Source organism: Heloderma suspectum, chromosome 1 (genome assembly GCF_057233095.1).
Source record: "Heloderma suspectum isolate Gila_16-S chromosome 1, 16-S_ref, whole genome shotgun sequence".
Lineage (NCBI taxonomy): Eukaryota > Metazoa > Chordata > Lepidosauria > Squamata > Helodermatidae > Heloderma > Heloderma suspectum.
In genome coordinates, this window is record NC_139458.1 from 325689704 (window position 1) to 325704728 (window position 15025).

General features: G+C 44.3%; 2 protein-coding genes across 3 annotated transcripts in view; one reads left to right on the forward strand and one right to left on the reverse strand.

Moving 5' to 3' along the window:
• The window catches only part of FRK (fyn related Src family tyrosine kinase), a 60908-nt gene extending 56519 nt beyond the window's left edge, over positions 1 to 4389 (reverse strand). The window contains exon 1 of the mRNA XM_084827349.1: positions 3680 to 4389. Within this exon, the coding sequence (XP_084683475.1) occupies positions 3680 to 4125 (446 nt within the window). The 5' untranslated portion in view covers positions 4126 to 4389. The remainder of the gene's footprint in view (positions 1 to 3679) is intronic.
• A 9349-nt stretch (positions 4390 to 13738) lies between these two features.
• NT5DC1 (5'-nucleotidase domain containing 1) overlaps positions 13739 to 15025 on the forward strand; it is a 214556-nt gene continuing 213269 nt past the window's right edge. The window contains exon 1 of one of the 2 annotated variants that reach the window (XM_084827382.1): positions 13739 to 14043. In XM_084827382.1, the coding sequence (XP_084683508.1) occupies positions 13951 to 14043 (93 nt within the window). In that variant the 5' untranslated portion in view covers positions 13739 to 13950. Of the gene's footprint in view, positions 14044 to 14199; positions 14720 to 15025 lie in introns of those variants that run through there. The other variant, XM_084827381.1, reaches the window with a different exon arrangement.

A 15025-nucleotide genomic window follows, 5' to 3' on the forward strand; every position in this document is an offset into this window, starting at 1 on the left:
AAAAGGATTTGAGAAGGGGAAGAAAGCAGATAAACTTTATAGCACCACATGGGATACCAATCATGGAATATTGTTCCATGAGTATTTTTACAAGAATATCCAATCAACTTGAGGATATAATAGCTGAATTTCAAAATTATTATAAATATATATACAAAGCAAAGGAGCCAGAACAGGAGAAAACAGCAGCATTTTTAAAGATAATGAAATACCTAGATTGACTAAGGCTGATGAATATATGTTAAATGTACCATTTAGTCTCAGTGTTCAGTAACTAATAAAGACAATGAAACATCGTGTCAGGTCCTTATGGATTTCTGGCTGAATTTTACAAGATCTTTTTGAATAAATTCCTAGAACCTCTATTGCATCTTTTTAATGTTTGTCAATGTACCTCAAATTAGCCCAAAATATGGAATGAAGCCATTATTACTCTGGTTTGTAAAGAAGGAAACGATCCCATATTAACAACAGCATTAAAACATACTCCACCTAGTGCCAGAATAAGCCCTCCAGATATTTTCATCATAAATCTTATATGATGACCAAACCCTTCAAAGTATTCTCCAAAGGGGGAAAATATATTGCTTCACACAGGTCTGCACCAGGTAAGCCTAGTAGAACAACAAAACTTTATACAGGATCATAGAATCAAACTATAAAAAGCTTATCCTTCTTGAACTGCCTTTTATCTTGATGGGAGAATGATACAAATATATATGCAAATCTCTTGTCCAAGGAGCAAATAGTAGTTTGGAGGAAGTACATTTAAGAATATAAGACTATAAGAAGAGCCCTGCTGGATCAGACCAAGGCACCATCTAGTCCAACATTCTGTTCACACAGTGGCCAACCAGCTGTCAATGGGAAACCCACAGGTAGGACATGAGTGCAACAGCACCCTCCCACCCATGTTCCCCAGAAAATGTGCAAAACGTATATGTAGATCAGGTCTGTATGCCAACTTGTCACTCACCAGCAGTTATGGTATAATGTCTTTCCAGGTGCATGGAAATCACTTGCTGTTGAAAACCCTGGCATGCAGCAAAGAAAGACGATTGCACAATAAAAGCTTTGTCTGGAAGCACCCTCTGTGTCTTGCATTGACTTCAATGGGGTGTACTGCCAGGAAACTAGATACAGGATTAAACTCTAAGCACCCTTATTTGGGTGCAAGTCCCACTGAACTCAGTGGAATTTGCTTCTGAGGAAGCACACACAGGATATCGTGGCATAAGCTTTCATGACAGGAACCCACTTTGTCAGTTGCAATAAATGCAAAGTGGGTTCTGGTGTGGTATTATGCCACAATAAATGTGTTAATCACAAAAAATCACAATTCAAATTTTGCATAAAGAAACTGATGCAATTTCTCTCTTCTGAGAGAGAGAGATGTTATTAATTCCTAGAAAAAGAACAAGCACACCCATATTCAAGTTACTGCTTCTGATGACCTTTGTGCCAATTTCCCAGTACTTAATGTGAGAGTAGATTCACCAAAGTTTTAGAATGTCTTAATTTTCAGATTGAATCCAAAATAATTAACTAGAGAAGAGACTTCCTATGAGGCTGTGCCTCTGAGTTTCCAGAAACAGTACCCAGAACCAACCCCAACACATTTGAGATCAAAAGACATGGTTTCCAGCATGCTCTCTTTTTAGAAATCAGCCACTGGAATTTGCACGCATTAGATTACGAAGCTGAAGTCATAGATGAGGCATGAAGATTAATAAAGAAGATTCTGGAGAAATGATCTAACTTTATACTGTTTAGCAAGGCCAAGTTTGCTATTTTTCATACAGAAATGAAAGGTCTAGCAGTGCATATCAAGCACAACTGCAGCCTTCAAAGCCCAGAATACAGGGTGCAACTTTTTAATTTGTTTTACAGTGCCATCCTATACATGTCCATTCAGGAGTAAGTCCCATTGAGTTCAATGGGGCTTACTCCCAGGTAAATCGGTACAGGATTGCAGCCTTAACATCACTTCTTTCACACATTAACCCACTATGTTAAAAGTATGTGAAATGTGCGAGGTTTGAGATATGACGCATTTGATACTATGTATGCAACCAGATATCTGAAGGGTAATTTTTGGCGGCATGAGTTGAGGCTGGTGGCTCCAGTTTCAGTGAGCCAGTGAACCCACTCCAGGTTTCAGTCAGAACCAGTCAGAACTCTAAAGGAGCGATCCACCTTGGATAGCTCCTTCAGAGTTCTGGCTGAAACCCAGAGCAGATTCACCACCTCAGTGATACCCACTGCCTCCACTGGGTATCACTGTGGTCTTAACACTACCACCACGCTAAAAAAGCAACTCTATGGATAAATGTATGGTGCCCTGCATCACGAATACATTCATGTATCTGGCCATTTCTCGCTATACCCCATTATATGTATTAGTGCTCATATCCCCTTCAGCACATATGAAATATCCCCCTCTTTTTCACTGGTGTGAGTCTGTATTTTAGACTGTAAGCCAGAGGGCAGGGCCCTGTGATGTTTAACTACTTTTTGCATGGCAGCCAATATCTTAATTTTTAGGTGCTTTCTAAATGAAATATAATGATATAAATGGGAAGCACATGTCCGTAAAAACACAGCAGACAGGTGCCACGGAACCACAATCACTTGGGATATGAAGCCATATTTTTTCAGCACATATTCCCAAGTCCAACTATGAATGCGAGTGACATTGAGGAAGCTCCTGCAGCACCTATCTTTCATGCAAATACAAATCACACACTGTCTTTGCTGGAATGTAAACAAGGTACAATAAAAGTGACAATTACATCTCAGCAGTCTTTGGTGCAATAATATACAGTTTGATTGTATAGTTTTCTAAATATTTAAATAACTAAAGTAACAATCCTATAGTTCAATAGGTCGGGAAAGCATAGGTGAATCTGCACACTGAACCATGCACTCTCCCCCTCTTCAATCAGATGCCTCCAAGTCAGACCTAAATAGGCACTTTTTTCCTACTATGGCTGTGGGTGACGGAGAGTGGTCAAAATGACCCCTTCTCAACTCACTGAAACAGGTGAGTCTTGGAAGTTCCAGAGCAGGTTCACTGAAAGCAAAATACTAAAAAGCATTTGTTTTCAAGGAGGGGAAGCCTTTCATTCTTATCTAGGGACCCCAACAAGTACTGTCAATGCTGTGATCATAGGGAAACCAAAGGCTTAGAATGGAATTTCCCCCACATTTTACATTGTACTTCACAAATTAAAGCAGAGACCTTGTGATCTGCTTCTTCCAAACAGCAATCAACTGTCTGGGAGAGTATATGGGACAGGGAATGAACTTTATGGGATTATATATAACACCTAGGTAGTTTGAACTTCGACATATTATATCCGTTAAGGACTAGATAACCATTACCTCTCTCAAAGCGAATTAAATATTATTTATGAAGAATTCATGTCGATTTTCTAGGCTACTAGTATAACACCAGCAGTACCCTCTTACTATCTTGCCCTGTCGCATAAATAAATAGGAATGAATAAATTATCCATCCTTATTTGTATGCAAGGCAGCCTATCTGTCTTTGTTTCAAATTTCCTGATTACCAAAATAATGCTGCAGCCCTCCAAATGTAGCTCGCGGCCTAGATCTGCCTAAGACCATTTGTCCACATGATGGTTGTCCACATGACATTAGGCATAACAGAACTTACGGTTCGGCTTCAATACTCTGGTCAGGGGCAACATAGTTGGCTGGGATGTAGCCTTGCCGCTTCTGTCCAGGCTTGGCAAAGCCATTTTCCACAAGCAGCTTTGCAATCCACCAACTCCCTTGAGACGCGTCCAGCACTTCGAGCTTATCGCCAGTTCGGAAGCTCAGGTCTTCCTCTGTACGGGCTTGGTAATCAAACAGGGCCACAAATTTGCGAGTCTGCTCCGATGGAGGAAGAGGAGGCAGGTCTTTTTCTTTGGTTCGGACCAGTTCAGGTTTGCTGGAATCTCCTACAGAGGAGGAGTGGATTTGGGAGTCTCTCTCTATCACAGTAGTGTTGCAGATGGTTTGGCCAGGCTTATCCCCTGATCCACAGTCACATGCTTCGAAAAGCCAAGGTATGTAGGGTTCTAAGCAAGCACAACTCTTCTGACAGCAGTTTCCCATGCTGCTCCCTCCTTCTCTGTGGCTTGTATTCCTTCAGCTTCCTTTTGCCTATCCCTAGGCATTCACAAATACTTCAAACATTTTTTTCATCAAGTGTCATTTCAACATATGTTCCAGAATTCCCCCCTTTTTTAGGGTACAAAAGGCAAATAAATAAATAAATCTTGCTGTAGCCAGAAAATTCCTTCTTCTCTACCTCCCACCCACCCTCCAAAGTCTTCACCAAGAGTTTCCTCCGTGCCTTCCAGCTCCACGCTCAGGACTGAAATCTGAGCACTGACGTGCAATTGTTCGTGTCAGGGGAATTTTTCACTTCCTCTTCTGATCAGAGAGAAAGACCTAAACCATTGTGTCAGGGGCCAAAAAATCTAGACGCAAAGGAGCAGGTAAACAGAAACAGTACAGAAACCTTCCACCAGAATCTTCCGTCCTTTCCCCCTCCTTCGCATTCCCTTTATTCTCTTCAAACGTACTATAGCAGTGAGACTCCGCAAGCTTTCTAGCTCTTGGTAATGAATAACTAACCCGACTGCCCTGTTGCTTTTAATATGCTGAAATGTGGACAAACTATTTTTTGCATGTACTTCCTGGTTTGCCTTTTCCAAGTTCAATTTCTCTCTCTCTCTCTCTCTCTCTCACACACACACACACACACAGAGGAATCCTCTCCTCTTCTTTGAAGACCTTCCCAGATTAATATTTTATTACGCAAACAAATGTCACCATTCAGTCACCATTTCCAAAGAATCAAAAAGTCTTGCCCCAATAGTCTCTTGTAAAAGAAATGTCATTTTCTCTACAATAAAACATGACAACATCCTGTCAAGGATAATTATTTCTACTGTCACCCATTCTACCTTACACTGACACTTTGGATGCCAGTACTGTGTTGTTGTTATTATCCTGGACACGTAGTGGTGAATGGTGTTCATTGATACACACCTGTCTCTGGCATGGCCCTTCTATTTTGACAGCCTTAAAAAGGTTTTAAATGTTAGTTTCTGAGGAAGGCTGGCCTAAGACATTTTGCTGCCTGAGGTGAAGTTGTAAATCACTCACCAGGTCAAGGTGCATAGTACTTAAAGTCAGCCAAATTATATTGGTGCCTGAAGCAAAAAATCCTACAAGCAGCATCTCCTCCCCCACCCCACCCCACCTCAGCAGTAAAAATATACAATACTACATATACATTAAATAACTACCAATATCCTGCCCTTTCATGACACCCAAAATCTGCTGCCTGAGGAATCCACCGCAGTCTGCCTACTGGTAGGGCCAGCCCTGGTTCTGAGTTTTAGAGGCCAAATGCTTTGCTGTACCATTCCACGTGGCTCTTACCTTTAAAAAAACAACTCAATACAGAGTCAAACTAGCTGGTGGACCCAAATCATGTAAAAACAGACCCAAGCCCATCCTTCCATCACAAAAGAGGAATGTGGGTAAGGAGAGTACAACCCTTCCCATACCCAATGTACCTCCTTGAATCCTCTTTCTCTCTCAAGCATCTTTCTCTTAGGTAAGCACAGTCCTAGGAGAGGAGGGCTCTGCATTCAGGTCATGTTTTTATTTTCTTCAGCTAACTCTGTCCTTAAGAATCAAGTGGAATTTTGCTGACTTGGGTTAGTGAAACAGTAATCAGGTAGTAACCCTGAAGGAAACTGGGAAGGAGTTCTCCCAGTCTATCTACATTTCAAACATAACCAATTACCACAGCAGAGCTGTGTGCTCAATAGCAATTCAGACACATTTCTCACATAGGGATGTCAGAGAATTCCACCATGGATTTCAGGGGGCCGAATGCCAGTGCATTCAGCCCCCTGAAAGCCGTGGCGGAATGAAGCCCCCCACCCCGCAAAAGGCGCGTGAAACTGGACACTTACCTGCTGCCGTTCGCGCTGACTTGCGAATAGTGGCCACGGCCACAGCCGCCATTCGCTTCATCACTATAGCCATGATAGGCTACATACTTATGTAGCCTATCACAGCTAACGCAGGGATGCCATTTGCGTCCCTACAGAAGCCGTGATAGGCTGCATAAGTATTTACGTAGCCTATCACGGCAAAAAAAAGGGAATGCAAATGGCAGCGGCTATGGCGGCCACCATTTGCGTTCCCTTTTTTTTGCCGTGATAGCCTATGTAAATATTTACATAAGTTATTACGGCAAAAGAGGGGCACAAATGGCAAAGTGGCCGCCATTTGCGTTCCCTTTTTTTCCCGCCATAATAGGCTACGTAAATATTTACGTAACCTATCACGGCAACAAAAAAAAAGGGAACGCAAATGACGGCCGCTGTAGCCACCGCCATTTGCGTTCCCTGTTGTTGTTTTTTTGCCGTGATAGGCTACGTAAATATTTACGTAGCCTATCACGGCAAAATACAGGGACGCAAATGGCGGCAGCTACGGCAGCCGCCATTTGCGTCCCTGCAGGCTGCCCAGCGGCCGGATGTCCAGCTGTGGGCGGCCCCGGCCGGTGGCTCCATGGAATCTCTGCGGAGCGGAGCCGGACAGACAGAATTTCGGGGGGGAAGGATGGAGTGCCTCCCCCCCACCGCGAATGTCACCCTTCAAAAAGGTGACTTTCGTACATCCCTATTCTCACAGAGACATACTTATAGTCTGCATTCAGCATCTCGCCCCACTCCTTTTCAGAAGAGGTAGAGTAGTTGCCACAGCAAGGGAGAATCTCTAGCATTCTGGGGAAGCCTCAGTTCAGGATGGCCAACTGAGTGTTGTGGCTTTCAGGTCTGAAGTCATTTAGGGCTTTAGAGGTAAGAACCCCAAATTGAGTCCAGAAGTCGTAATCAATGGAGATCACAGAGGGCCAGAGTACTCTGCTCTGTTCAGCCAGCCACAGACAATTGTCTACTGGCAGCATTCAGGACCAATGAACATTTCTGGATGCTTTTCACATGCCCATGTAAAACACATTCTAGTAGTCCAGTCTAAAGCATGAATGACAATGGCCAGATGGTATGTCAGCAAAACTGGTGGTGGTGATGATGATGATAATAAAGTAATCCTAGCTTCTACCGCTACCTGGGCATCCAGAAGCAGTTCTGGATCAAGAAATACCCCCAAGCTATTGATGTGCATCTTAAGGGGGAGTACAATTCCATCCAAGGCATGCTGTACACTTATCCCAGGATCAGCCTTCCCCAGCCTCATGCCTTGTGTTGGACTGCAGCTCAGGAATGATGGACATTGCATCCAACACTTTTGGAAGGCACCAGGTTGGGGAAGACTCCCCTATATCAACATGTTCCCCTGACCAACAGTACTTCCAATTCATCTGGATTAAGTTTCCTACATACACTATCCAGTCCCAAGCAATACATCAGCTCCTATCAGCTAAACTCTATCCCTTCATCTGCACACCCCAGCAGATGGGCTGGGGTACCTTTTCCCCCTAAATCTTATTTCTTAGGGCACACACAGAAGACCACACAGGCAGCCACACATATTATCCCATATAAGCCCCTGACGTGTGATAAAATACTCCTTTGCAGGATGATTGAGATCAAAACTCTGCCAGGGTGAGAGAGCTCATCTCAAGGTAGTTTAGCCATCTGTATGGACACAGAATCATGCTACAGTGATGCAGAATGTTCGGAGAGTATAACTCAAGGCTGTCAACCATAAAACCTGGGGAGGTCTTTTCAAAGGCTATTGTGGCCTCCATCACAACTCTACACAAATTGTTGGACCATCTTCAGGGTTAGGAATACAAAATAGTATCTCCGTTTGGGAAAGGGGTGGGTTTATCAATAAATATATACCAGTGCAGAGGCTGCTTAAGTTAAAATGCTACTTAACTTAGCAATGCAAATGCCAGTATTTACAGTTAATGGGAAATGGTGTAGAATAAGTAGCCTCTGGTTAGTGGAAAAGAAGACTTAGGGTGCAATCCTATGCTGGCTGGGGAATGCTGGGAGCTGTAGGCCTTTTTTCTGTCAACACATGCATAGGATTGCACTTTTAGATGACAAAGAAATTTAGACTAGCAGGACAAATTGAGGGGGGGGGAGACAGGTGTTTTGCCAAAGACGTTTGGAGGACTAGAAGTAACATCTGAGAACATTATCTAGAAAATGGAAACTTGTGAGTTGCAAGTAGATTATGGGTGTTCACACCTTGAGTGGGAGAGAAGAGCTGAGAATCGAGGATGGTGCTGGTGCTGGGTTATTTTGCTTGTGCTGGAACAGTTGGCCCTCCAACTCATTTGATACCCCTGATATAACAATGTTGTGTGCATATTTATATGTAAAGTTTCATCATTTGCCTTCCACTCTTGGCCAGGGCTGAAGATGGGTAGGTTCACCTCAAGCGTAAGAGTTGCTATGACTGACTGCTACTCTTCACAGGAAGTGTCTGGCACGTTTGTACAGAAATGTATAAACTCTTAATGGTTCAATTGTTCAACAGCCCGCTGCCCGTTAGCATTTATATACATACAACTTTTGGAAATTATAACATTTTAAAGTTTTTTTAAATGCGCAGCTTGTGGTCTACTGATGTACATCCTTTAAAAATAACATTTTCCCTGATAAAAGCCTGCCTTTACCTCTAATCCCATTAAATCCTATTCCATTTAATTTAATATCAGCTTAGGTCTTGTTTACTTACACAAAATAATTGTAATGATTAAACACAGCTGTAAAACATGCTTTTCTTGGCTAAGCAAGGGATAATAATTTTATAAACAAATCAGGAGTTAGTTTAATGCAGGAGAAACCATGACTGCAATATTATTTTATGTTTTCTCTTTACTATTTTATTGTTTTCTCTTTACTGGGTAATTAAATCACAGCTGTAATATAACTGGAACATTTGTGTTTCCGGAATACATAATACTTATTATTTATAAATTAATTGGCACCATCCTTTACCATGGTGTTTTGGAAAGTATTAACAAAATGGCTTCCTATGCTGTATGTTGGAAATTGCTATTACTTCCTGAAATATCCTTGTACACATAGGTTAAGGAACAATTAACATCAAGTTCACTTCTACAAGATGTTATTCAAAACACCTACACACATTTAAAAAATGAATTATAACCTGTGCTACAAATCAGTTAACTCAGTGTACATGTGCATCTAAATCAAATCAATTTGCCTGGATCAAAGTATTCCATTTTAAGCCACCACCACCCCCAATCTACATATTTATCTTTCCAGTGTCTAGCTAGCAATGAATCCTAGTGGAATGGAACTGGAGCTTGGCAGGATGTTGAGACAAGACACACAGAGAGAGACTGGGGAAGAGATAGGAAAGGCTAGAAGTGAAAGGTATTTAAAAGGTATTTAGAGAGCATATGCACAAGGTCAGAATCTGGCTACTGCACACTGACCCAGGCTTGAGCTGAAATCATTTATATGCAGGCAAACTCAGAAGCAACACATGGGATAAGCAGCTAGAGCTATGCTGGAACCTGGAAGGCCAATACAATTGTTTCTACCTTTGCTCATTGCAGCACTGGGTTCCAGACTTAGCCATTTCTTAACACCTTAATAAGTTTTTCCCCATAATGTATATCCTGTCTTGTGACAACTATTTGCCCCAGAAGTCTTTCAAAGACTTCTCCTGCACCAACTGCATAAAAGGCTACCTTGCCAATATTCAACCTAAAGGAGATATTGGTCTTTCACGTCTCTCCTGTAGCTGTCGTAAAGAAAAAAAAGAAATATTTAGGGTGCCATCCTATGGGTTGCACCCTCATCGCCTCTGATCTCGGAAGCTTCCGAGTATCCAGTGCCTTGTCAGGCTGCTGCCAACAGGGCTGGAGGAGTAAAGAGGCAATTTTCACCTCTCCATCCTTCTTTGCTGTTTTTCCTGGAGAGGGCATAGGATTTCTTGTAACCTGGCCTCTCCTCTCTCCTCCCCCTGCAATGCCCACTTTCAGACCTCTCTGAGGTCCTCTGAGGCTGCTTTTGCCACCTCACAATGCAGGTACTGTGGCTCTTTCCGTGGTAGCTGCAGGGGGGCAGGGAAGGGATCAGATTCTGGAGTCCTCCTTCTGAGGTAGCAGTGCCTATGGCCTCAAAGGGCCGGGTCTGAAGAATCCTGTGGTCCCTGGGATGCTCTCCAAAGACCATAGGATCGCTCCCCCCCAATATCTTTCCAGATTAAAATTGAATCAGTTTGATTCAAGCGGAAGCATTCCTGCTGACATGCTGTGATCTTTGACTGAAATTTTTGCTGACCTCTGAGCTTGCTATTGTTAAGTAACATGAGAAAAGCAAGGTAGAACCATTTTGTCATGTAAAGTCAGGAAAAATGTGCTTTAGATACAAAGGAAGGATGTCTGCTTACATGTATTATCCATACGTTCTGCTTAAGAGAAATATGACATGAAATATTGTGAGAAGTAAACAGAACTGAAAAATACCTCAGATTTAAAATAGCAAAACCATACCTGCAAAGCAGATGGTATCCTGTTATGGGATGGTAAGGAAATGTATAGCTCAGCACTACATTCCCTCAGCTGGGAATGTTGGAAAATGTTATGAGCTGAATTCTGTTCTTCATAAAACACATGTAAGGAGCACATAAGAAACCAAATAAATATGAGAAGCGAAACAGAGGAACTTTAGGAGAGAATATTTTTCTTCATCTTAATTTCTATACACTCCTTTTTCCTTTAAGGCCAGAAATGTTATTTGGGCAAGATCAAGCTTTAATCTCTTTATTCTCAGCATGCTTCTGAAACTCAAACCTAAAATTAGATTTATGAAGCTTTTCAAAATGTGTTTTTCTTGTAACAGGTTTATATTTTTGTCCCTGTTCAAATGCTCTTATATCTTCATCATGTAAAAACTGCTTAAGCTTTTAAGGATGAAATCCTATGCATGTTTAGACAGAGAAAAGGCCTACAACTCCCAGCATTCCCCAGCCAGTCCTTCTGGCTGGGGAATGCTGGTAGTTGTAGGCCTTCTCTCTGTCTAAACATGCATAGGATTGCACTCTTAAGTAAACGATAAAAAGACATGTCTGATTCCAGTCCTGTTAATTAATTCTGGAAGCCTATACCAGAGATGAACCTACATTCCGTGGTGGCACTTTGCTCTTGGAAAATGGCATGGGATATATTACCTCCTGATTGTCACACCCCCACTGGAGGAATCCTCCTCAGAGGAAGAGCTAGAGCTCCCAGAAACCAAGGGCAACCCAGATCAGTCACTGCCTCCAGACCAGGAGGAGCCTGGGCCCTCAGAGGAGATGCCTGCAGGTCTATCACTGTCAAGGAGAGGGGACTCTGCCTTGGAGGCAAAGCAACCTTCTGGCCCCAGGAACATCATTGCCTCAAGAGGTAGGGCTCCTGTGAGAAGGAACACTCACTTGCAAAGAAGGACTCTTCAGGGGACAGTAACTTCTCATGAGTAGGGTTCTGGCCAGAGAGCTCAAATGTACTGCATCTGAGCCCTGAGTGAGCTCAGGGCTCTGGTCGTAAAAGATTTCACTTGTCTAGTCAATGCTGGAAACAAGGATGTTCTTTCAGCTCTAGTGTCATCTTCCTTGTCTCTTGACTGTGCCCTGTGATTGATGCTCCATGCTAGTGACCCTTGGACTCCTCCCTTGCCTCTGCTTCTGGAGTGTAATGTATCTGACTGCCTGTGTTTTGACCTCTGTCTACTATCTTGACCACTCCTGCCTTAGCCTGACCCCATGTATCTATCTGACTGCTTGCCTCTGCTTTAACCTTTACCTGCTTATTGCCTTGCTTTTGGATTGCCCCTTAGTTTAACCTAAGCTTGATCCAGCCGTAGCAGGACACTGATCCAGGATCAAGCTAAATACAAAAATCCTATCACATAAAATTCCTAGACAAGGACAAATCTGTCACAGCCTGCATCACATTTGGGAAAACATATACATGTTGAAAGGTTTTTATGTCCTCTTCATTCAACAGATCTAACCAGCTGGAATTTGGAGGCAAGTTATATTCTACAGTAGCAGAATGAAAGGTTGCTGCACTGCTCTTTAAAAACAAAACAAAAAAAGGGGGGATTAGTATGCTGACACTAGACATTGTATAAAAATAAACAGCCAGAGATATGAACTCCCCCTGAAATCAGTGAGACTTTGTAGCCTGCCTGTGGTTTGCAGCATTAGTTCCCAATGGAAAAATTACAGCAACATCCTCTATTTTAAAAAAAGTTGCACTAAGTGCCTGTAGCAGCATGGTTTGTAACTAGAGGCTGCCCATCCTAAACACTTAATCTGCTAGAACACTCAATCTTGTGGCTGGGCTCTTAGCTTTTAGTTTTCTGTATGCTACAAAGAAAAACTACTTTATTATAAAAGGAAATATTTTGGCCTGGTTTTTTACTGCAAGAATTTCCTGCAACATTTATTTGAACATTTCACTGTTATCTGGATTATTTTAGGTTTTGAATATATCAATCCCCTCCTATGGAAAGCTTGTTTAATGTAGTGGCTAAGATTGTGGATTATGTAGGCCAAGAAATCCCAAATTCAGATTTCAGCCACGAGGGGGGCTCATTCTTTCCCCCTGCATGCTCAATACAGATTGTGCTCCCACCTCCTGAGAGTGCTAATAGTGATAGAAAAACTGGGAAGCTTAAAAATTGTAGGCTTAAAAACTTGTAGCCTGTAAATTTATACCTCCAGGCCTGGTGTTACCACTGAGCATGGTAGGGCAAATTCTGGGACTATGTTGCCAGCATCCCCTCATTTTCCAGAATGCCTCATCAGGGCACAAACAAGCATTCTGGGGAAAAGATGGATGGTTGCCGCCTTGGACAGCACTTCACAACACACCCACTGCCCTAGTAAAAACATAAGGAAGGAAACAAAGAGGGACCCCTTGCCCTACTACAGCCTGGTAAGCTTATCAATGGGAGGAGGCACGAAGATGGCACAAGGGCTCCTCCAGGGCACATTTTGCCCCAGGCCCCCTCCAGAGGACACCTGGCACTCACCCTATCTCCCTTCATGGCTAATAATAACTCTGCGGGATTTGGATCAGGGCTGCAGCTGCTTTTCCAAAATGAAAGGGCAAAATTCCAAGAACGAGGCAGGGCAAAAGGGCGATTAAATCCTCTTCTGGAAGCACTCTTATGTTCAGAGAGCCAAGTACACTTCTGAACGCCTGTTGTTACTGTCAAAGAGTAAGGAAGGGCGGCTTGTGACCTTCCCAGATCCATCTGGCTGGTTGCTGTTGGAAATGCAAAACTGGACAGATCCAGGGGGTCTCAAGGCCCGGTAGGCGTGCTAGTGCAGCTAGCACGCCCACAGCGTTCCACACAAATAAAAGCTCTGGAATGGTTTAAATCCATAATTAATATCTTAACCCGCCTGAAGTACAGTGACAACAAGACTCAAATCAGTCTGCAGATGAACCTCACCTTAATTATACAATAAGGCTGTTTCATCTGTTAGTGGATAGGGAAGGTGTCTGAGAATGCTCTCTGCACATTCTCAGAGACACCCTTTAATACAGCCCATGTTCCAGGACATGGCACCTCTGGGATGATCCTGGGTTCAAATGGCCTTTCATGGCACACGTGGCCCCTGTCACCTACTCTAGGGCCCGACTGGGCAATGCTAGGCAAAGGAGAGCATTGGGGGGGGGGAGAAGGATGACTTTGGTGCCCCTCCGTCCAGGGGACACACGTGACGCTGCCAGCACGGCGCAGGCAGAAGCGCGCGAGGGAAGAGGAGAGGCGGGCGCAGGAGATCTCCGAGCCGCGGGGCACCGGCAGCTGGCGGAGTAGGGCCAGCTACTGCAGGAAGCCGCCGCCACACGCGCAGCAGCTGCTCTTGGTGGCGCAGGGAAAGGAAGGCGCGGCCGCCGCCATGGCCCGCTGCTTCTCTCTGGCCGACTGTGAAGTGATCGGTTTCGATCTGGACCACACGCTGTGTCGCTACAGCCTGGTGGAGAGCGCGCGGGTGAGCGGCCAAGCTGGCAGACCGGGCGGCGGGCTGGGCGGCGCCTCTCCGCTCGCGGCCCCGCCGGCTGCGGCAGCGTTGTTGCAAAGCAGCAACGTGGGCGGAGGGAGTTTCTGCGGCGGCCGACCGGCTTGCAAGCTCCGCGAGCCGAATCCTGGGGTTCGGTGGGCGGCTTTTCCCGGGGAGGGGGTGGCGGCGCGTGGGGCGCCATGAGCGTGTCGCTGCCTGTTCCCCGCGCGGGTCACGCCGGCCCCAAGGGCGCTCTCACGTCTTCGCGCGGCTGAAACGAGCCCAGGCGGCGGAGGACGGGGACGGGTCGGTGGATTTTGGAGGAAGCGGAAAGAGGCGGTGCGCGCTTGGGGCCCGCCCAAGCAGCCCTTCCAGCGGGCCTGCGGGTTAGATCGAGAGGTCCTGCCCCGAAGTTCCTAGGCAGTGTTCCTGCGAAGAGACACCCGCTAGAGGGGATAAGTCCCATTGCGTGCAGCGGGGCTGAACTTCTGAACAAACCCGTATCCGATTGTGCTGTGAGGCTGGAATCCTGCATACGCTTAGATCGGAGGGAGAATCGCCCGTGGAACTCACTGGGACGTATTTCTAAGTAGATAGGATTGTGTCGAAAACGCACATGTTTCCCCAGAAGTGACTTCCACCGGGTTCAATGCATACTTACTCATAGGTAAGTATGCATTGGATTGCAGCCTTTGAGCTCAGGAGAGGTATCCCGCCAACCCACTTCTGTGTGTCCAGTCTGTTTTCCGAGTATGGATATCCTGATTTGAAATCTTATATTTCTGCATTTTTAAGTTTTCTGTTTAAGAAATGAGAACAGCACCCTTTCGATTTATACTTGGGGGGGGGGGGGGAGAACTACCATAAGACTGCTTACAATACAAATTGAAAGATGTGTTTAAAAAATATTACATAAGCAGTACAATATGTTTTCTGTGTGTATGATCTCGAAAAAAGCAAGTTTTTATTTTGC